The sequence below is a fragment of the Polyodon spathula genome, chromosome 14 (genome assembly GCF_017654505.1).
Source record: "Polyodon spathula isolate WHYD16114869_AA chromosome 14, ASM1765450v1, whole genome shotgun sequence".
In the NCBI taxonomy this organism is placed as follows: Eukaryota; Metazoa; Chordata; class Actinopteri; order Acipenseriformes; family Polyodontidae; genus Polyodon; species Polyodon spathula.
The window spans coordinates 1,567,431-1,582,469 of NC_054547.1; the positions used below are offsets into that span (position 1 = coordinate 1,567,431).

General features: G+C 44.7%; 1 protein-coding gene across 2 annotated transcripts; it reads right to left on the reverse strand.

Moving 5' to 3' along the window:
- Positions 1-1,508: 1,508 nt before the first annotated feature.
- LOC121326914 (uridine-cytidine kinase 2-A) lies at positions 1,509-12,755 on the reverse strand. Of its 2 annotated transcripts, none has more exons than XM_041270563.1 (7): positions 12,584-12,755; positions 8,204-8,363; positions 7,635-7,731; positions 7,324-7,466; positions 6,689-6,786; positions 5,419-5,467; positions 1,509-5,073 (listed from the first exon to the last, which is right to left on the reverse strand). In XM_041270563.1, exons 1-7 carry the CDS (start codon positions 12,686-12,688, stop codon positions 4,937-4,939), a joined length of 789 nt encoding a protein of 262 aa, XP_041126497.1. In that variant the 5' UTR covers positions 12,689-12,755; the 3' UTR covers positions 1,509-4,936. The 2 variants fall into 2 exon arrangements, with proteins under 2 accessions (XP_041126497.1, XP_041126496.1); XM_041270562.1 differs by lacking the exon at positions 12,584-12,755 and adding an exon at positions 12,272-12,365.
- Between the last annotated feature and the right edge of the window lie 2,284 nt (positions 12,756-15,039).

Consider the following 15,039-nt stretch of genomic DNA (forward strand, 5'->3'; position numbering starts at 1 on the left):
GTTTTGTGTGATCACAAGCTACCGTGAGCGGGGTTTTTAGCAAAATATGATTGCAAGCAGTCTTTATCACAGCAGTTACCTGGATCTGCCTTTCGTGCGGGTGTAAGACAAGCTGCGTTTTCACTAATCTCATTACTCAGACTACATGGCATCCACTCCACTCGAGTAGAAACTGCAAAGGGTTTTGTGAAGCACGATGTAGATGGTCCCTCAACCAGAAGGCGAACCCCACTGCTGCACCGCCTATATTTAGAAGACCTTGATTCTAAAGCCTTTAACCTTGGCTGGCTCTGGCTGAACACGGCTCTTTCATATGTATTTCATGTAGGGTTACTGTTTGATGTTACAATTTGGCTGCAATCAGATGACACCGAAGTGGATTTAAATGCTCTCTTTTGCAACAAAATATAGAAAACCGCACCCTGCACAGGAAAAAAACAACAACAAACGCATCTGATCTAGACCGACACAAACAACAAGCACTAAATCTACTGGCTTGTTAATTAAGGACCACTGGGCTAGGCTTTCTAGGCTGCTGCCCTCTGCTGGGCATTTCTGAAACGGTCTTCTAGTACATTGCAAAAATTATATTCTTCATTATAAAAATTACTAATTGACATTGTTAGCACTGACATCAACTTTAATAAACATTGAATACCAAAATAAGATTAAGTCAACTGGATTTATAATTTTAATTTGTACCTAACAAAATCAGAGGACACAGTTCTACAAGATGGGGATTCTGTAAATTGACAGCTAATTTTTTTTTTTTAAAGTAATATTTACTCTAGAAGTTTCACCTTAAACGCGTTAATATAAAAACTACCAGAGTGCATATTTGCAGAAATAAACTAAGTTACTGACACATTTTTCTCCATGCCTACTGTATGTAGGCCTACTTGTGTCATTTTGCTAATTTCACCCACATTGCAGATTAAGTTAATCGTCCCTCTAAAACAATATCATCTTTATTTATTACATCTCATAGTGATACACACACCACTCTAGTGTGCAGGAGAAGGAATTAACATTACCACCATTCTAGTGTGCAGGAGAAGGAGTTAACATCGCCACCATTCTAGTGTGCAGGAGAAGGAATTAACATTACCACCATTCTAGTGTGCAGGAGAAGGAGTTAACATCGCCACCATTCTAGTGTGCAGGAGAAGGAGTTAACATTGCCACCATTCTAGTGTGCAGGAGAAGGAGTTAACATTGCCACCATTCTAGTGTGCAGGAGAAGGAGTTAACATTACCACCATTCTAGTGTGCAGGAGAAGGGTTAACAGCCACCATTCTAGTGTGCAGGAGAAGGAGTTAACATTACCACCATTCTAGTGTGCAGGAGAAGGAATTAACATTACCACCATTCTAGTGTGCAGGAGAAGGAGTTAACATTGCCACCATTCTACCAGAGGGCTAGAGTGTCCAACACCATGTAAGAATGCAGCACTTCCACTGGGACACCCCGCACAGTACACGCAAACAAATAAGACTCCAAGGCATTCATAGAAAATCTTTATTTTATAATTACACAACATGGTACAGTTTTGCTCCCTGCATGTGCCATTCTCAAACATCAGTGATCATTTACAGTATAATACATGGGTAAGGGGTTAAATGATGCAGATAGCATGAAGACAAGGCACAGACCAACACTTGGCATGCCTGTGAAGACATGCTCACCTGACTAACTATCCAGATCAAGGTAATACGAGGTAACACTTCAGCAAGCCCGCAGTAGAGTGGGTACAGAAACGCATTTCTGCAGAGCGCTCTGCTACCAAGCTCTTCCGAGGACTGTCCACAGCAGCTCCTTCTGAACACACTGCAGCTCTACCAATCCCCATCCGATATCCCACTTATTACTTCAAAATGCACTTCCCAGCTCGAGGGACACAATTTGCAGGGGGCGCCACCATAGCAGGTGAACGCATTCACCGGTTCTATACAGGGACAGCTACAGTATAGACTAATCCCGATGGGTCTAATGCCACACATACAGAGTCGAAGTTGCATAAAAACGCTGAATGCATTCCCCTCTGACCCATTCCACGTGAGCACTAAGGTTTGGGACAACGCATGCAGTGTTCTTACCTTTGGCTCAGTGGAGTTTGACCCCTTCCCTGCTCCCGGTGACCTGTGCAGTTTGAGGAGGAGCTAGTAACCCCCCTTCCCTCTGGTTTAGCAGGGTGCTGTGGTCCTCATGACCATGCCACGTGGAGGGCTCGCTGACACACCCACACACACACACACACACATAGTCAACTCAGGGTCTGGAAAAGGATTCCTCAGAGAGAGCAGCAGTGGACACAGTGGAGGATTCCTTTAATAGGATTAACCAGAAGACGTTGAACAAGCACACCCAGGGTAAGGCAGCCCTGGATAGAGGAGAGGGTGCAGGATGGTAATGAGACAGTCTGAGTTAGTGCTGATCAGAAGCAGCTGCTGGGCTGTGAACTGGACCCCAGTCCCACACCATTCCCAATACACGCTGTAAAGCAGCCACTTCTCCATGGAAAATCAATAGACTTACATCTGTACACACATTTACAGGAGTCAATATAAAAGGTACACACAGGAATGTGTGGCTGTGTGTGTATATATATATATATAAACACACACACAAATACTGCATTTATTTCTAAACTGTTTGTACAGGACAGTGTACCACTGCCTATTAAGATAGACGTGTTAAAGAACCACAAGGTTTTATTGCAGTATTTTTTTTAAGTAGTATAGAAGTACAGTAATAGTAAACACTGTGGAATAACCATTTATATAATGGCAACATACTGTGTAATATTTGTATATGAAATACACACACACACACCTTGATATGCACTGCAACCTTGGATTCTGAATTGGCTGGCAACTATTGGAAAACACCAGGGATTAAAAAAAAAAAAAAAAATCCACCACTGCATCTATGTGAGAATCAAGGAGGACAGCCTTTATTAGATTCACAGTTGTTCATCTTAGAAGTCAGGTGCACTCTCTGTAGGCTCTGTGTGTCTGTATGGTCTCTCTCTAGGGCAGGGTATTACACAGTATATTCATATTCCAGGACACAGGAGAAGGCACTGTCTAGGCTCTGTGTGTGTGCGTGCGAGCGTGGTCTGTAGGCGCGCTCTCTCTCTCTCTCTCTCTCTCTCTCTCTCTAGGGCAGGGTATTACACAGTATATTCATCCATGGTCTGTAAGCGCGCGCGCTCTCTCTCTCTCTCTCTCTCTCTCTCTCTCTCTCTCTGTGTGTGCAGGGTAGGGTATTACACAGTATATTCATATTCCAGGACACTGGAGCAGGCACTGTCTAGGCTCTGTGTGTGTGTGCGTACGAGCGTGGTCTGTAGGCGCTCTCGCTCTCTGTGGGTGCAAGGCAGGGTATTACAAAGTATATTCATATTCAAGGAGACAAAAGGCTCAGGGGTCAGTGGCCAGGAGGAACCCCCTGGGATCAGTTCAGCCGAGGACTCCTCCACCGAACTCGGGCTCTCCCTTACGCTGCATTGAAAACGTGCCTGCTTTCATACAACTTGCTCAGCATGAATCCCAGAAACGCACCCTGATCTGTGAGGCACAGAGTAGGTCTCCACGTACCAGTGTGCAACAGCACTGATCCTGGACTACCCTGGGACTGGCCCAGCCCATCTTACAACAACATTAAGAAAGACTGTTAATTTCCATTTTAAAAACAAATGTTCCTTTCGGAAGCTTTTGGCTATATAACGAACAAGGTGTTCCACCAACGTAGGAGGGTGTGCGCGCTCCAACCCAACAGACGCAACATGGAATGGGACAAATAGCAGGAGGGCTTCCTTAGAAGGGTTTTGGCCAACCTCTGGCCAGGAATACAATGGCAAAGAATTCCACAAGTCATCCCCATCTCAATTTAATACAGTACAGAAATATTTTATTTATTAAACTGTGGAGAGAAGCAGCAGATCAAGCAGTGGGGTGCCTGCCAGAAGCCTGGCAGGACCTAGCAGCTCCACATTTCATCTGGGTGTTAGGGAACCAATGGTCCCCACAGAAACAGGCCTCCTGTGTTTCATTTACACTCGGGGGTGGCATGAAGAGCCGACCAGATTGTACAGGAGCACTGAAATCTAGGTAAAGGCTAATCAGCATGCAGAACTTTCAGCAGGGGTTCTGGTTTGTTTCATGCGGCTCAAACAGGTTCAGGAATCAAGGACAACCATACAGAGGAAGGGAGGTGTTTTGTATTGCACTGACCAAGCAGGTCCAGGAGAAAGTAAAATATTATATATTTATTAGTTAAATGCAGGTTTTTAAACAAGGTCTCTTCTCATTAGATGACCACAGCCAACAGCAAATTCATTCTACGCAAATCAGCCATGATCAAAACAATTAAAAAAATAAATAAAGCAAGACAGGCTAGCACAGCCCTGGAGAACGTACAGAAAGAATTCCAGCTGCATTAGTGCTCATGGTGAAACCTTTTTTTTCTTCTTTTAGATAATAGAAACAGCCTGGTTGTCTCAAATGCAAAGGAGGGATTTTAGCACTGCTTTTAGTCCAGTTGTTTTGCATTCATGGAAACTGCACTGCCTAAAGAGACCCCTAATGCAAACACCATTTACCGTACGCCTCAATATTGAACAGGCGATTCTATCAAAACGCCACCATGTTGCATTTTTTTTTTTTTTTTTTTTTTTTTTTTTTTACAGTAACCCAACCGAAAAAAACAGGAGGAGCTTTACCCAAAGACCTGCAGCCGAGTCCCAGAATAAGAACTTCCTTCAAGCATTAAGTTTATAGTACAAACACACACACCAAAAAAAAAAAAAAAAAAAAAAAAAGGCATTGATGTGTGTTGGCTTTGTTTTCTCATTAAATACAGTGCGGCTGACTGGCAGTATATACACAACTAAACACTTCCCTTGTTCTCTCTCGTTCCAGGAAGGGGGCAGGGTCAGTGCGGCCGGCTGCTGGACTCCGATGGCTGTCTCTTGAGGGGGGTGCTGTAGCCATTTAAACAGCCATTCTGTCGTTTCGTCAGCCCCCCGTTCAAAATGTCCTGGATGTGCTGCACGATCAAGTTTATGGCGACTGATTTTGGGGGGGGGGGGATGAGAAGAAGAAGACAGACAATGAACTTGTCACTGGTGCGCACTACACAGACATGAGAACAAGGAACATGCCTCATACCAGACAGCAGCCGTTAAAAGCTACCGTCACACTAAAATCAATTAGAAAGATGAGGGGGGTCGTGTTGAGAACCCGACCTCACAAAAGGACAAGAAAGAAGCAATCTGCCTGCAGACAGACTTCCTCATAATATTTCATAGCTTCCCTGAAATCCTGGCAAAAAGACTGGACGATTTTTATTGCAGACCCCAGCGCTGACAGGGTTAAGCCCGTTAAGCAGACTGATATAAAGAATTGGTCGCTTACCAAGGTTATCAGCTCCTCGTGGGATGATGACGTCAGCGTACTTCTTTGTCTGGAATCAAAAGTCATAGGATACTTTAGAAAAAAGAAGAATGCAGGCAAAACACAATATAACGCAGCGTAAAAGGTATACCACCTGGGCACAAACATACTAGGGCGACACGTCAAGTAAACGGCATGTTTCCACCTGCTACTGGGACCAAGTTAAAAGTGATCTCAATCAGTCCTGTTCAATCCCACCAACACCAGATCGAGATCAAAGCGGTCTGATTGGAGTCCAATGTCAGGATTGTTGGCTAGTGCACAATGAAGATGGAGACTTAGCTTAAAATGATCACGTTTAACACATCTAAGATAAAGCCTGAGGTGGGAGGACTACAGCAAGCCTCCCTGGTGTGTGCTTGCAGGAAAAGGGCTGGTTTGCTTTTCTCATGCCTTTCAGGCGTGTCTGAACTGCACAGGGAGCAGCAGCAGGAGTGTCTTACAATACGGACTCAAAGAAGCTCAACTCCCTCAAAGTGCTCTACCATCCGAGAGAACAAATGAAAGCTAGCAGACAAGCAAGCTGTTAAACTGCAGGAGACTCCAGCAAGCCCCTTCACACTGCGGTTTCAAAGACTGGTCAACAATTCAGGTTTTAAATGATCTGCTTAACAGCTACAATAGTGCTGGTACAATGATCTGGGTGGTTTCAACACCCCCAGAGCAGGAAGGGGATTTGCAAGGACAGGTTACAACTAGGTTTAATAGGAGGAAGCAGATGTTGGCTGCAGTCCTACACTGCTGGTAGAAAGCAAGCACCTTATTAAGATAGGTGGAGAATAGGAGAGCCTGTCCCATGTTACTGCTTCAACCACAACAGGATTAAGAGTGATTCAGCCATCCCCTGCAGCAAAGTCAGGAACACAATCAGCATTCATATCCTCAGAGCTTCAGTGACATGATCTGTAGCTCATAATCAAACTGACTCAGCAACACAAATCACCGGTATACCAACTCAAAGCAAGTGCCCATGCAGAGCACCTGGTTCAAGATGTGCCATCAAGAAACTGACTTAAACGTCGTGCATTTTAAGATTGTTGAATATCAAATAGTTGAAGAAATTCACAATGAAGTTAATAGTTTTAGTTGGAGTAAACATCAGCAGCTCCCCTTGGAGAAGACGGTATTGAGGCCTTGGTTTAAATGTTTGCAGCAGTTCAGGAGCCCCTATTTCCCTGCACACTGTATAGACAGAGGCAGCGAAGGAGAGGGAGGGACAGTTGGTACTCACTGGCAGACAGAACTCCTCAAAGGCAGGCTTGACGAAGGTGATGTACTGAGCGAGGACCTGCTCCAGATCTCTGGCTCGCTCACTAATGTCCCGGAGCACTGCGACACACAAAGCGGAACAGTTCAGCGTGACCCGGGCACTGCAGCCGCTACAGTATAACAGTATAGTGAACGAGCCACTGTATCAATGAATCACAATACCTTCTTTATATAAAGTTTAGTAAAGAGGTATGCGTCTTTCGTATCGTGATACAAGACCAAAAAGCACACTTACAGTAGAACAAACAGTTCCTGAATCTACTCTTCTCCTCCTCAACACACTGGGCCATCATTAAATGGCCACTCATGCATCATATACATTGTCCACCAGGAGGACCACCACAGGTATCATGATACACCTTGTATAGGTGACCTGCATATCGTGACAGTGTCATCACACCTAACATGCGATTGTATTTAAAAAAAAAAAAAGCTACTTCCATGTTGGAATATCACTATAGGCTCCCTGCATGTTGTGTTCTGTGGAAAAAATATTTGCAATGGAGATGCTTTTCCCTGTATCTGTTCTTATGTGTTTGCTGGAGTGCAGAGGGGAGGGTTAGGGATGGTGCACCCCCTCCTGTCCCGGCTCTGTACCTCTCCTGGAGAGCCGGGTGTCTGCGTCCGTGTCTACGAAGAGCTTCATCTGAAACAGGTCCCGGATCTCCTGGGAGTAAAACATCAGGATCCCCTCGAACAGAACCACGTCAGCTGGGTACACAGTCACTGTCTCCTCCTTCCTACAGCGCCCCCCAGCACGGAGGAGGAGAAAGAGCAGAGCGTAGGAAGAGATGGGTTAACTAACTATCACACTGCCAGAGGCAATGGAACCAGGTAACTGGTACCACACAAGCATGTCACATTGCAAGTTGACAGTTAATGCATTCATAACTGGATATTTGGCTGACCTGGAATGGGTGACGAAGTCATACACTGGGATCTGAACTGTTTTCCCCTCCACGATTTCTCGGAGGGTCTTCAGAATCAACTCGTTGTCAAAAGCATCTGGGCAGGAGAGAAAAGCACCTTTTCTCAACACTGCACAGGGCTGAGCAGCACCACCAGGGGGGGGGGGGGGGGGGGGGGACCTGCATTAATACTAGTGCTGCATATTCTTCCGATTCAGCCCTCCACAGAAATCAGGTGCCAACGATCAAGTGAGGGTCACTGTCGATTGGGCCACCTTACCATTCAAAGTGAAGAAAGTAAGGAAAAAACTGCTTTGATTTGCAATGACTGCTGCTTTTCTTAAGACTGTGGAACAGTAATCCACACAAACCCAAGCTGCTGTTTCTTCACTATGAATGGAAAACTAGCCCCATCAACACCAGTGCTCCTTGTTTGTGGAGAGCTTGATCTGAATACTCTGTGCAGCTCTAACCAACACACCGGGATGCTGGACTCCAGCCCTCGACAGCACACTCCACAGGCCTCCATGGGGTCTGGAGGACTGGCCCTCTGTCTTGCGCCCCCTTACCTGGGTGATCGAAGTTGAACTGGCCCTTGAGAGCCTTGGCCTTCTGCTCTGCGGTCAGCACCTTGTAGAAGCTGTCCTGGCTCAGGATGGCCACCTGTCTCTGGTGGTGGTCAATCTCATTCTGACCCAGCAGCTCCATGATTTTCCCACACACTGACGACTGGAGAGAGAGAGAGAGAGAGAGAGAGAGATGGGGAAACTGCATCTTCACAACAGTCATATCTAAACACCACGGCTCCAACTGAGATCAAAACAATACAATTTAACGTGAGGTATAGACCAGAATACTGCCCTGCAGGGTAAAATAACTTGCACCAATAAATAATGTTGCAGAGTTTCATTACAACTGGAAGTTGTAATGAAATGCAAGCATCATAAACACATAGTTCTCCATCACACTGGGCTGGGTCCTGTATGAGTACAAACACCACAACTAGGCTTCAAGCACAACCAGTCAGACATCCTGCACACCTGTATTCCCAAAATACTGGCAAGCTGCTATTTATATGGGGAGGATGAGCCTTCAAAACAAAACTCCAAACTGATTGCATTAGACTTCCTCTTTCAATCCCCCCCCCCCAAAGAAAAGAAACTGCAATTCAGCATTAGAAAATACCCTGTGATGTTTGCAATGAATGCTGGAAAGAAAGAAATTCATTGGAATGATATAAAAAATGGCCAAGACAGATCAGCACAGTTGTGGTTAAATTCTTGTCCAGAGTGTGTTGCCATTAAAATGATTCCTCTTTGAAAAGGTTGCCTTCGCACAAGTTTCAGTGACAGCTGTAGCAATGCTCGAGTCTGCAGTAGTTCCCATGTACTTTGCTTGAACCAACCGTCTTGTAAATCGCTACAAATCCAGGCTCCCACAAGTAACATACCAACATGTTTACATAACTAGAGTGAACTACCTTCTCATAGCAATGCAAATATTGCGCAGTGGAAGTATTTCTGTAGTCTGTGCCAGCCAACTCCTGCATAGGTAAACCAAGAGAGAAGAGAGGCCTTCACACCAAAATAAAAGCGTTGTTTCAAAGTAAGCTCTGGAAACATCTCCCAGTTTAATAATAAGAGCGAGTACACATGGCCGTTACTGAAATACAGGGAGCTATGCCCAGCTGCCACATGGCCCCCATAAAAAAAAAAACACACAACGAACACAAAAACAGCTGCAAGACAGACACGGGAACATTACCATGTTGTATCACTTCCGCCTAACTTCAGAACATTTGACTAGAAAATGTAGAAGTGAAACTACTGTATACGAACCCATCAGAGCAGCGGCATCTCTATGCCCTGTCCACATCTACAGTGATGAAAACATGAACCCAGGGGTTGAAACACACACTAGCCCTGCACACAGTCCTCAGAATCAGGTACATTACTGAAAAGAAGCAGGAACAACCAGCCCACCCGAGAGCACAGGAAACAAGTTTTGAATATTGAGGGATCTCACAGCACGTCCTGTTAACCTTCAAATCCCTACCGACTTAAATACGGGAGAGGACTGGAGCAGAGTCAGCTGCTTAAAGAGCAGGTAAAGACTGCCGCAGAGGTATGGGGTATCACAGAACTAGGAAGAGGAAGGGGCAGGGTCTGAGGACACACCCAAGAGTTTAGAATGAAGACAAATCTTAAAATCTGATAAAAATGGATGTATTCAGATCTTCACCAGAGAAGGGTGTGAGAGGACTATGAGGTGCTCCAGGGTGCTTTTCAGAAATAATTGGACAGACCCTCACCCCGGTCTGCAAGGCTCTACAGCTGTCCAACTCGGATTCCAGGTAACCGTGTTCTTCCACATCAAGCTTTGCATGCAAAGCAAGCAGGACATTGTTAGGAGTGCACAGGATGTGTACAGTAAAGAGGAGACAGGGATCGTAAACAGGGCAGAAACAAACAATGCACGAAAGGACTTTCATTGTGACGGGAACAAAGTGTTATTACTCTGTTAGCAATGACACACAGAGAGAGATCGAGATAACGCATTCAGACGCTATACACCAATACTGTTAATGTGAAGCATGGGGGCTGGAGGAGGGGGAAAAAAAAAACTGCAGTACTGCTGTACAGAGGCTGCCAAGTGGCCATGGGAAGGCAGGAATGCTTCAGTAAGCATGCAAGACGTTTAAACAGACAGCTGGGGTCCAACCCCCCACGTGCCTACATGTTCCAACGGAATGAGGCCACAGGTGTTAAACAATCGACATTAACGAGATCAAACCGCTCAAACTGTGCCCTCTCTCACAGGTGTGTAGCCCCAGACTTCTGATCCTCCAGTCTTATCTAGAGCTACATCAGTATTCTGTGCCAACGCTCCTGTCTAATCGCAGTCACACTCAGCACTTGGCCCTCTTCATGCAGTCTAGTCCAATCATCAGTTCTCCTGCCAGTGCTGAGCCGAGTGTCTGCACTTCCACTGTATTGAGAGAGGCGGGAAGAAAGAAGCTAGACTGCAGTATTTGTACTCTGTCTGACTGTCCCCACCAGCAGGCAAAAATAATGACTGCACTATGCACTGTGGACACAGGTTAGGACACTGCAATGAACAGCAGCAAGGATATTGTTTTATTAACAAACTACTCTTATGCATGTTTTTATCTGCCAGTAATTCTTCACAAACCTGTCCTGTCGGTTTGTTCTGCTTACATTAGTTAAAACACTAGCTGTGATAAATCTTCGGTATTCAGGACATTGACAGAAAGATTATCCTACTTGTTTTCAGTGCTTGCATGGTAAAGACAGTGACTGGGCGCTTGGGGGGGGGACACTAACTATCTCCACTCAAAAGCACAAGGCATGACTAACCCCTTGCAGCACTGCCGCTGGAATGAACAGGAGGGGCACGCTGCTCAGTCTGCTCTGGGATCGTTTACTTCTTTCTTTAATAAAACTACAGCAAAAGATGTGTTGGCCCTCCGTGGGAATATAGATCACATTAGCAATACTGAGCAGTCGTTATCTTCCATGTGGTTACAAAGACACGACATGTTTTGGCGTGGCGTCTTCATGTTATAGACATGGAGAATAACAGGTTCAGTGTAACCAAGGCAGCAAACACCTGGAAGAACAGAATTCTCTTTCCCATTCCTTAAACAAAAAAAACAAAAATACAATCCTTCAGACATTAAATAAAACCGCAATCCAAACACTTGAAATATGGGCCCAGTGCGATGCCCCTTCTCTTAACACTTCAGCTGTAGAGATTCGTCAGTTAACCTGGAACTGCAGTTCAGTGATGCCCTACAGGGACTCCGTTTTCCTTCAATATGTAGCTTCCATTGTTCTTCTCTAGTGAGAATTCACTAATGAAATGTGACTGTGTTCGTGTTGCGTACACGGACACGCAAACTGCATTGCGTTTGCTGATGCATAACAGTTCTGTGCATCCCCAGAACTGCCTCCAGCAACTCTTCACAGGAGCCGCACTAAACAGTACACGTACCATTATAACGGTGGTACTAGACCTCAAACAGACGGGTACAAATCCGCCTGGCTGCCTGTCTTGGGCCGAGCCATCTTGGAGGAAACTTCATAATACCAAACAACCCCCTCCCATAATCATTTTCAAATGCAGTTAATAAAACTGGTTAAATATTGTTTATCACCACACGCACTGGCATTACCACAAACAAAGACTGCGCTACAATAACCCGACCGCAATGCTGAAACTGTGCAAAGCACACGACAGCACAATGCTGTTTAAACGCAACATCCGTGTTCGCTGGCGTGGCTCATTCATCGCAGGACAGAGAGCACACATTTCTGTCAATGACGTACTCAAATACAATTAAAACCTCTCCTGTTACCGAAAAGCGACTGCTAGCAAATAATTTAAAAATAAATACAATAAACAAAAACCAATAAACACACACACAGCGCAAGCCAGTGTCAAAACAAACAACGAAACACACTCACACACTCCTATTTTGGTTTGTGTTTTATTAACTTCAGTCAGTATTTCAAAATTACTGTTGGCTATAATGGGGCAAGTACCGGTACGCAAATGAAAGACAATATAACACGGAATATATACGTTTTAATGCAATATAAAAGCTATGGCCTTACCATTAAACAGCCAAGAAAGTATATTTTTAACGTTTGATTGAGACTCTTGTTTGTTGCCTTTGAAAGGAAACAAGCTTGGTTATTTGAATATACTGTAATTAACAATAATAATAAAACGTCCCGTTAGCATTAGAAAGCACTGCTGATGAAATCGATGAGATCAGTCTCTGCGCTCTCCTCTCAGACACGCGGTCTCAGCTGCACGTACAGCACGACCATCATCACCACACAGCGTCAGGAGGACCATTTCTTAAAACAAAAATTAAAACACAGTACACTTAAACATTTCAGCTAAATAAACAAACAATCTACCTTGCCGCTAGCAGTGCCTCCCGCGACTCCGATGAGGAACGGCTGTCTGTTAGCCTGGTCGTTTTCCGCATGGTCTTGCAGCCGCTGCTCGCTGTCGCCTGCCATGCTTGCTCTGTGCAGGATGAATCGCTCGGAGGGGGTTTTGTCGTGCAGCTCCTCCTCCTCCTCGATGTATTCAATCTCTCGCCGTCCCTCGCCTGGTATGTGGTGCTGTGCTGGAGCCTGGATGCATTCCAAAAGCCGCTTCTAACACAAACAACGCCTTACACACATTGCGATATCTATCTATCTATCTATCTATCTATCTATCTATCTAATCGCTGTACTCCGCCCTCAAAACAAACCAACATCCGTAACCCTTCCGTTCTACTTTATTCCCCGTGTCAAATTCAAAAACCAGCAGCAGTTCTCACTTAACTGTCTCTAATTAGGCACAGGTGTGCTTAATTAAACATTGCAAATTTAATTAATGAAACATCCCACACGGTTAAGCTACCCTGTTATTTAATCACTACGCCTAATAGTAATAATAATGCAAAACCTATTTGATATATTTCTGAACTGTTAGTATTTGTTTTAACATACATGTAACATAATAAAAAATCTGATCCTATCTTTTGGTCCTTTGCTAGTTCTTCATAATGATAGCGCCCTAAATGAAACACACCTCAGTTGTGTATCTCTGCATTTGTCATAGTCTTCTTTATCATGTTTTTTAACATGCTGTACTATTGCTCCCTGTATTAGCAACAGAATCTAATAAGCTTGCTGCTGTGCGAAACTTACACTTCACATGTCTGCTTTTCCTTCCTCGTTTGTCCTTCTCTCAAAATCAGTTGTACTTTCTGCGGTAGCTTGTTGCTGCAGGAGCATTCCTGCAATTCATCCAACTCAACATCCTCAACTTTAACTTTGCATCTTTAAATTTCGAGATGTTTTAATACTTTGCCATTTTTTTTTTATTTTTTATAATGCTTTACCAGACCTCTCTGTGCTTTACATAGCTTCCCTGTGCTTTACCAGACCTCTCTGTGCTTTACAATGCTTCCCTGTGCTTTACCAGACCTCTCTGTGCTTTACACAGCTTCCCTGTGCTTTACAATGCTTGCCTATGCTTTACCAGACCTCTCTGTGCTTTACAATGCTTCCCTGTGCTTTACCAGACCTCTCTGTGCTTTACACAGCTTCCCTGTGCTTTACCAGACCTCTCTGTGCTTTACGAAGCTTCCCTGTGCTTTACCAGACCTCTCTGTGCTTTACAATGCTTCCCTGTGCTTTACAATGCTTGCCTATGCTTTACCATACCTCTCTGTCCTTTAGGATGCTTCCCTGTGCTTTGAGACCTCTCTGTGCTTTACAATGCTTCACTATGCTTTACCAGACCTCTCTGTGCTTTACAATGCTTCCCTATGCTTTACCAGACCTCTCTGTGCTTTACAATGCTTCCCTATGCTTTACCAGACCTCTCTGTGCTTTACAATGCTTCCCTATGCTTTACCACACCTCTCTGTGCTTTACAATGCTTCCCTATGCTTTACCAGACCTCTCTGTGCTTTACAATGCTTCCCTATGCTTTACCAGACCTCTCTTTGCTTTACAATGCTTCCCTATGCTTTACCACACCTCTCTGTGCTTTACAATGCTTCCCTATGCTTTACCAGACCTCTCTGTGCTTTACAATGCTTCCCTGTGCTTTACCAGACCTCTCTGTGCTTTACAATGCTTCCCTATGCTTTACCAGACCTCTCTGTGCTTTACAATGCTTCCCTATGCTTTACCAGACCTCTCTGTGCTTTACAATGCTTCCCTGTGCTTTACCAGACCTCTCTGTGCTTTACAATGCTTCCCTATGCTTTACCAGACCTCTCTGTGCTTTACAATGCTTCCCTATGCTTTACCAGACCTCTCTGTGCTTTACAATGCTTCCCTATGCTTTACCAGACCTCTCTGTGCTTTACAATGCTTCCCTGTGCTTTCAGACCTCTCTGTGCTTTACAATGCTTCCCTATGCTTTACCAGACCTCTCTGTGCTTTACAATGCTTCCCTATGCTTTACCAGACCTCTCTGTGCTTTACAATGCTTCCCTGTGCTTTACCAGACCTCTCTGTGCTTTACAATGCTTCCCTATGCTTTACCAGACCTCTCTGTGCTTTACAATGCTTCTCTATGCTTTACCAGACCTCTCTGTGCTTTACAATGCTTCCCTATGCTTTACCAGACCTCTCTGTGCTTTACAATGCTTCCCTATGCTTTACCAGACCTCTCTGTGCTTTACAATGCTTCCCTATGCTTTACCAGACCTCTCTGTGCTTTACAATGCTTCCCTATGCTTTACCAGACCTCTCTGTGCTTTACAATGCTTCCCTATGCTTTACCAGACCTCTCTGTGCTTTACAATGCTTCCCTATGCTTTACCAGACCTCTCTGTGCTTTACAATGCTTCCCTATGCTTTAC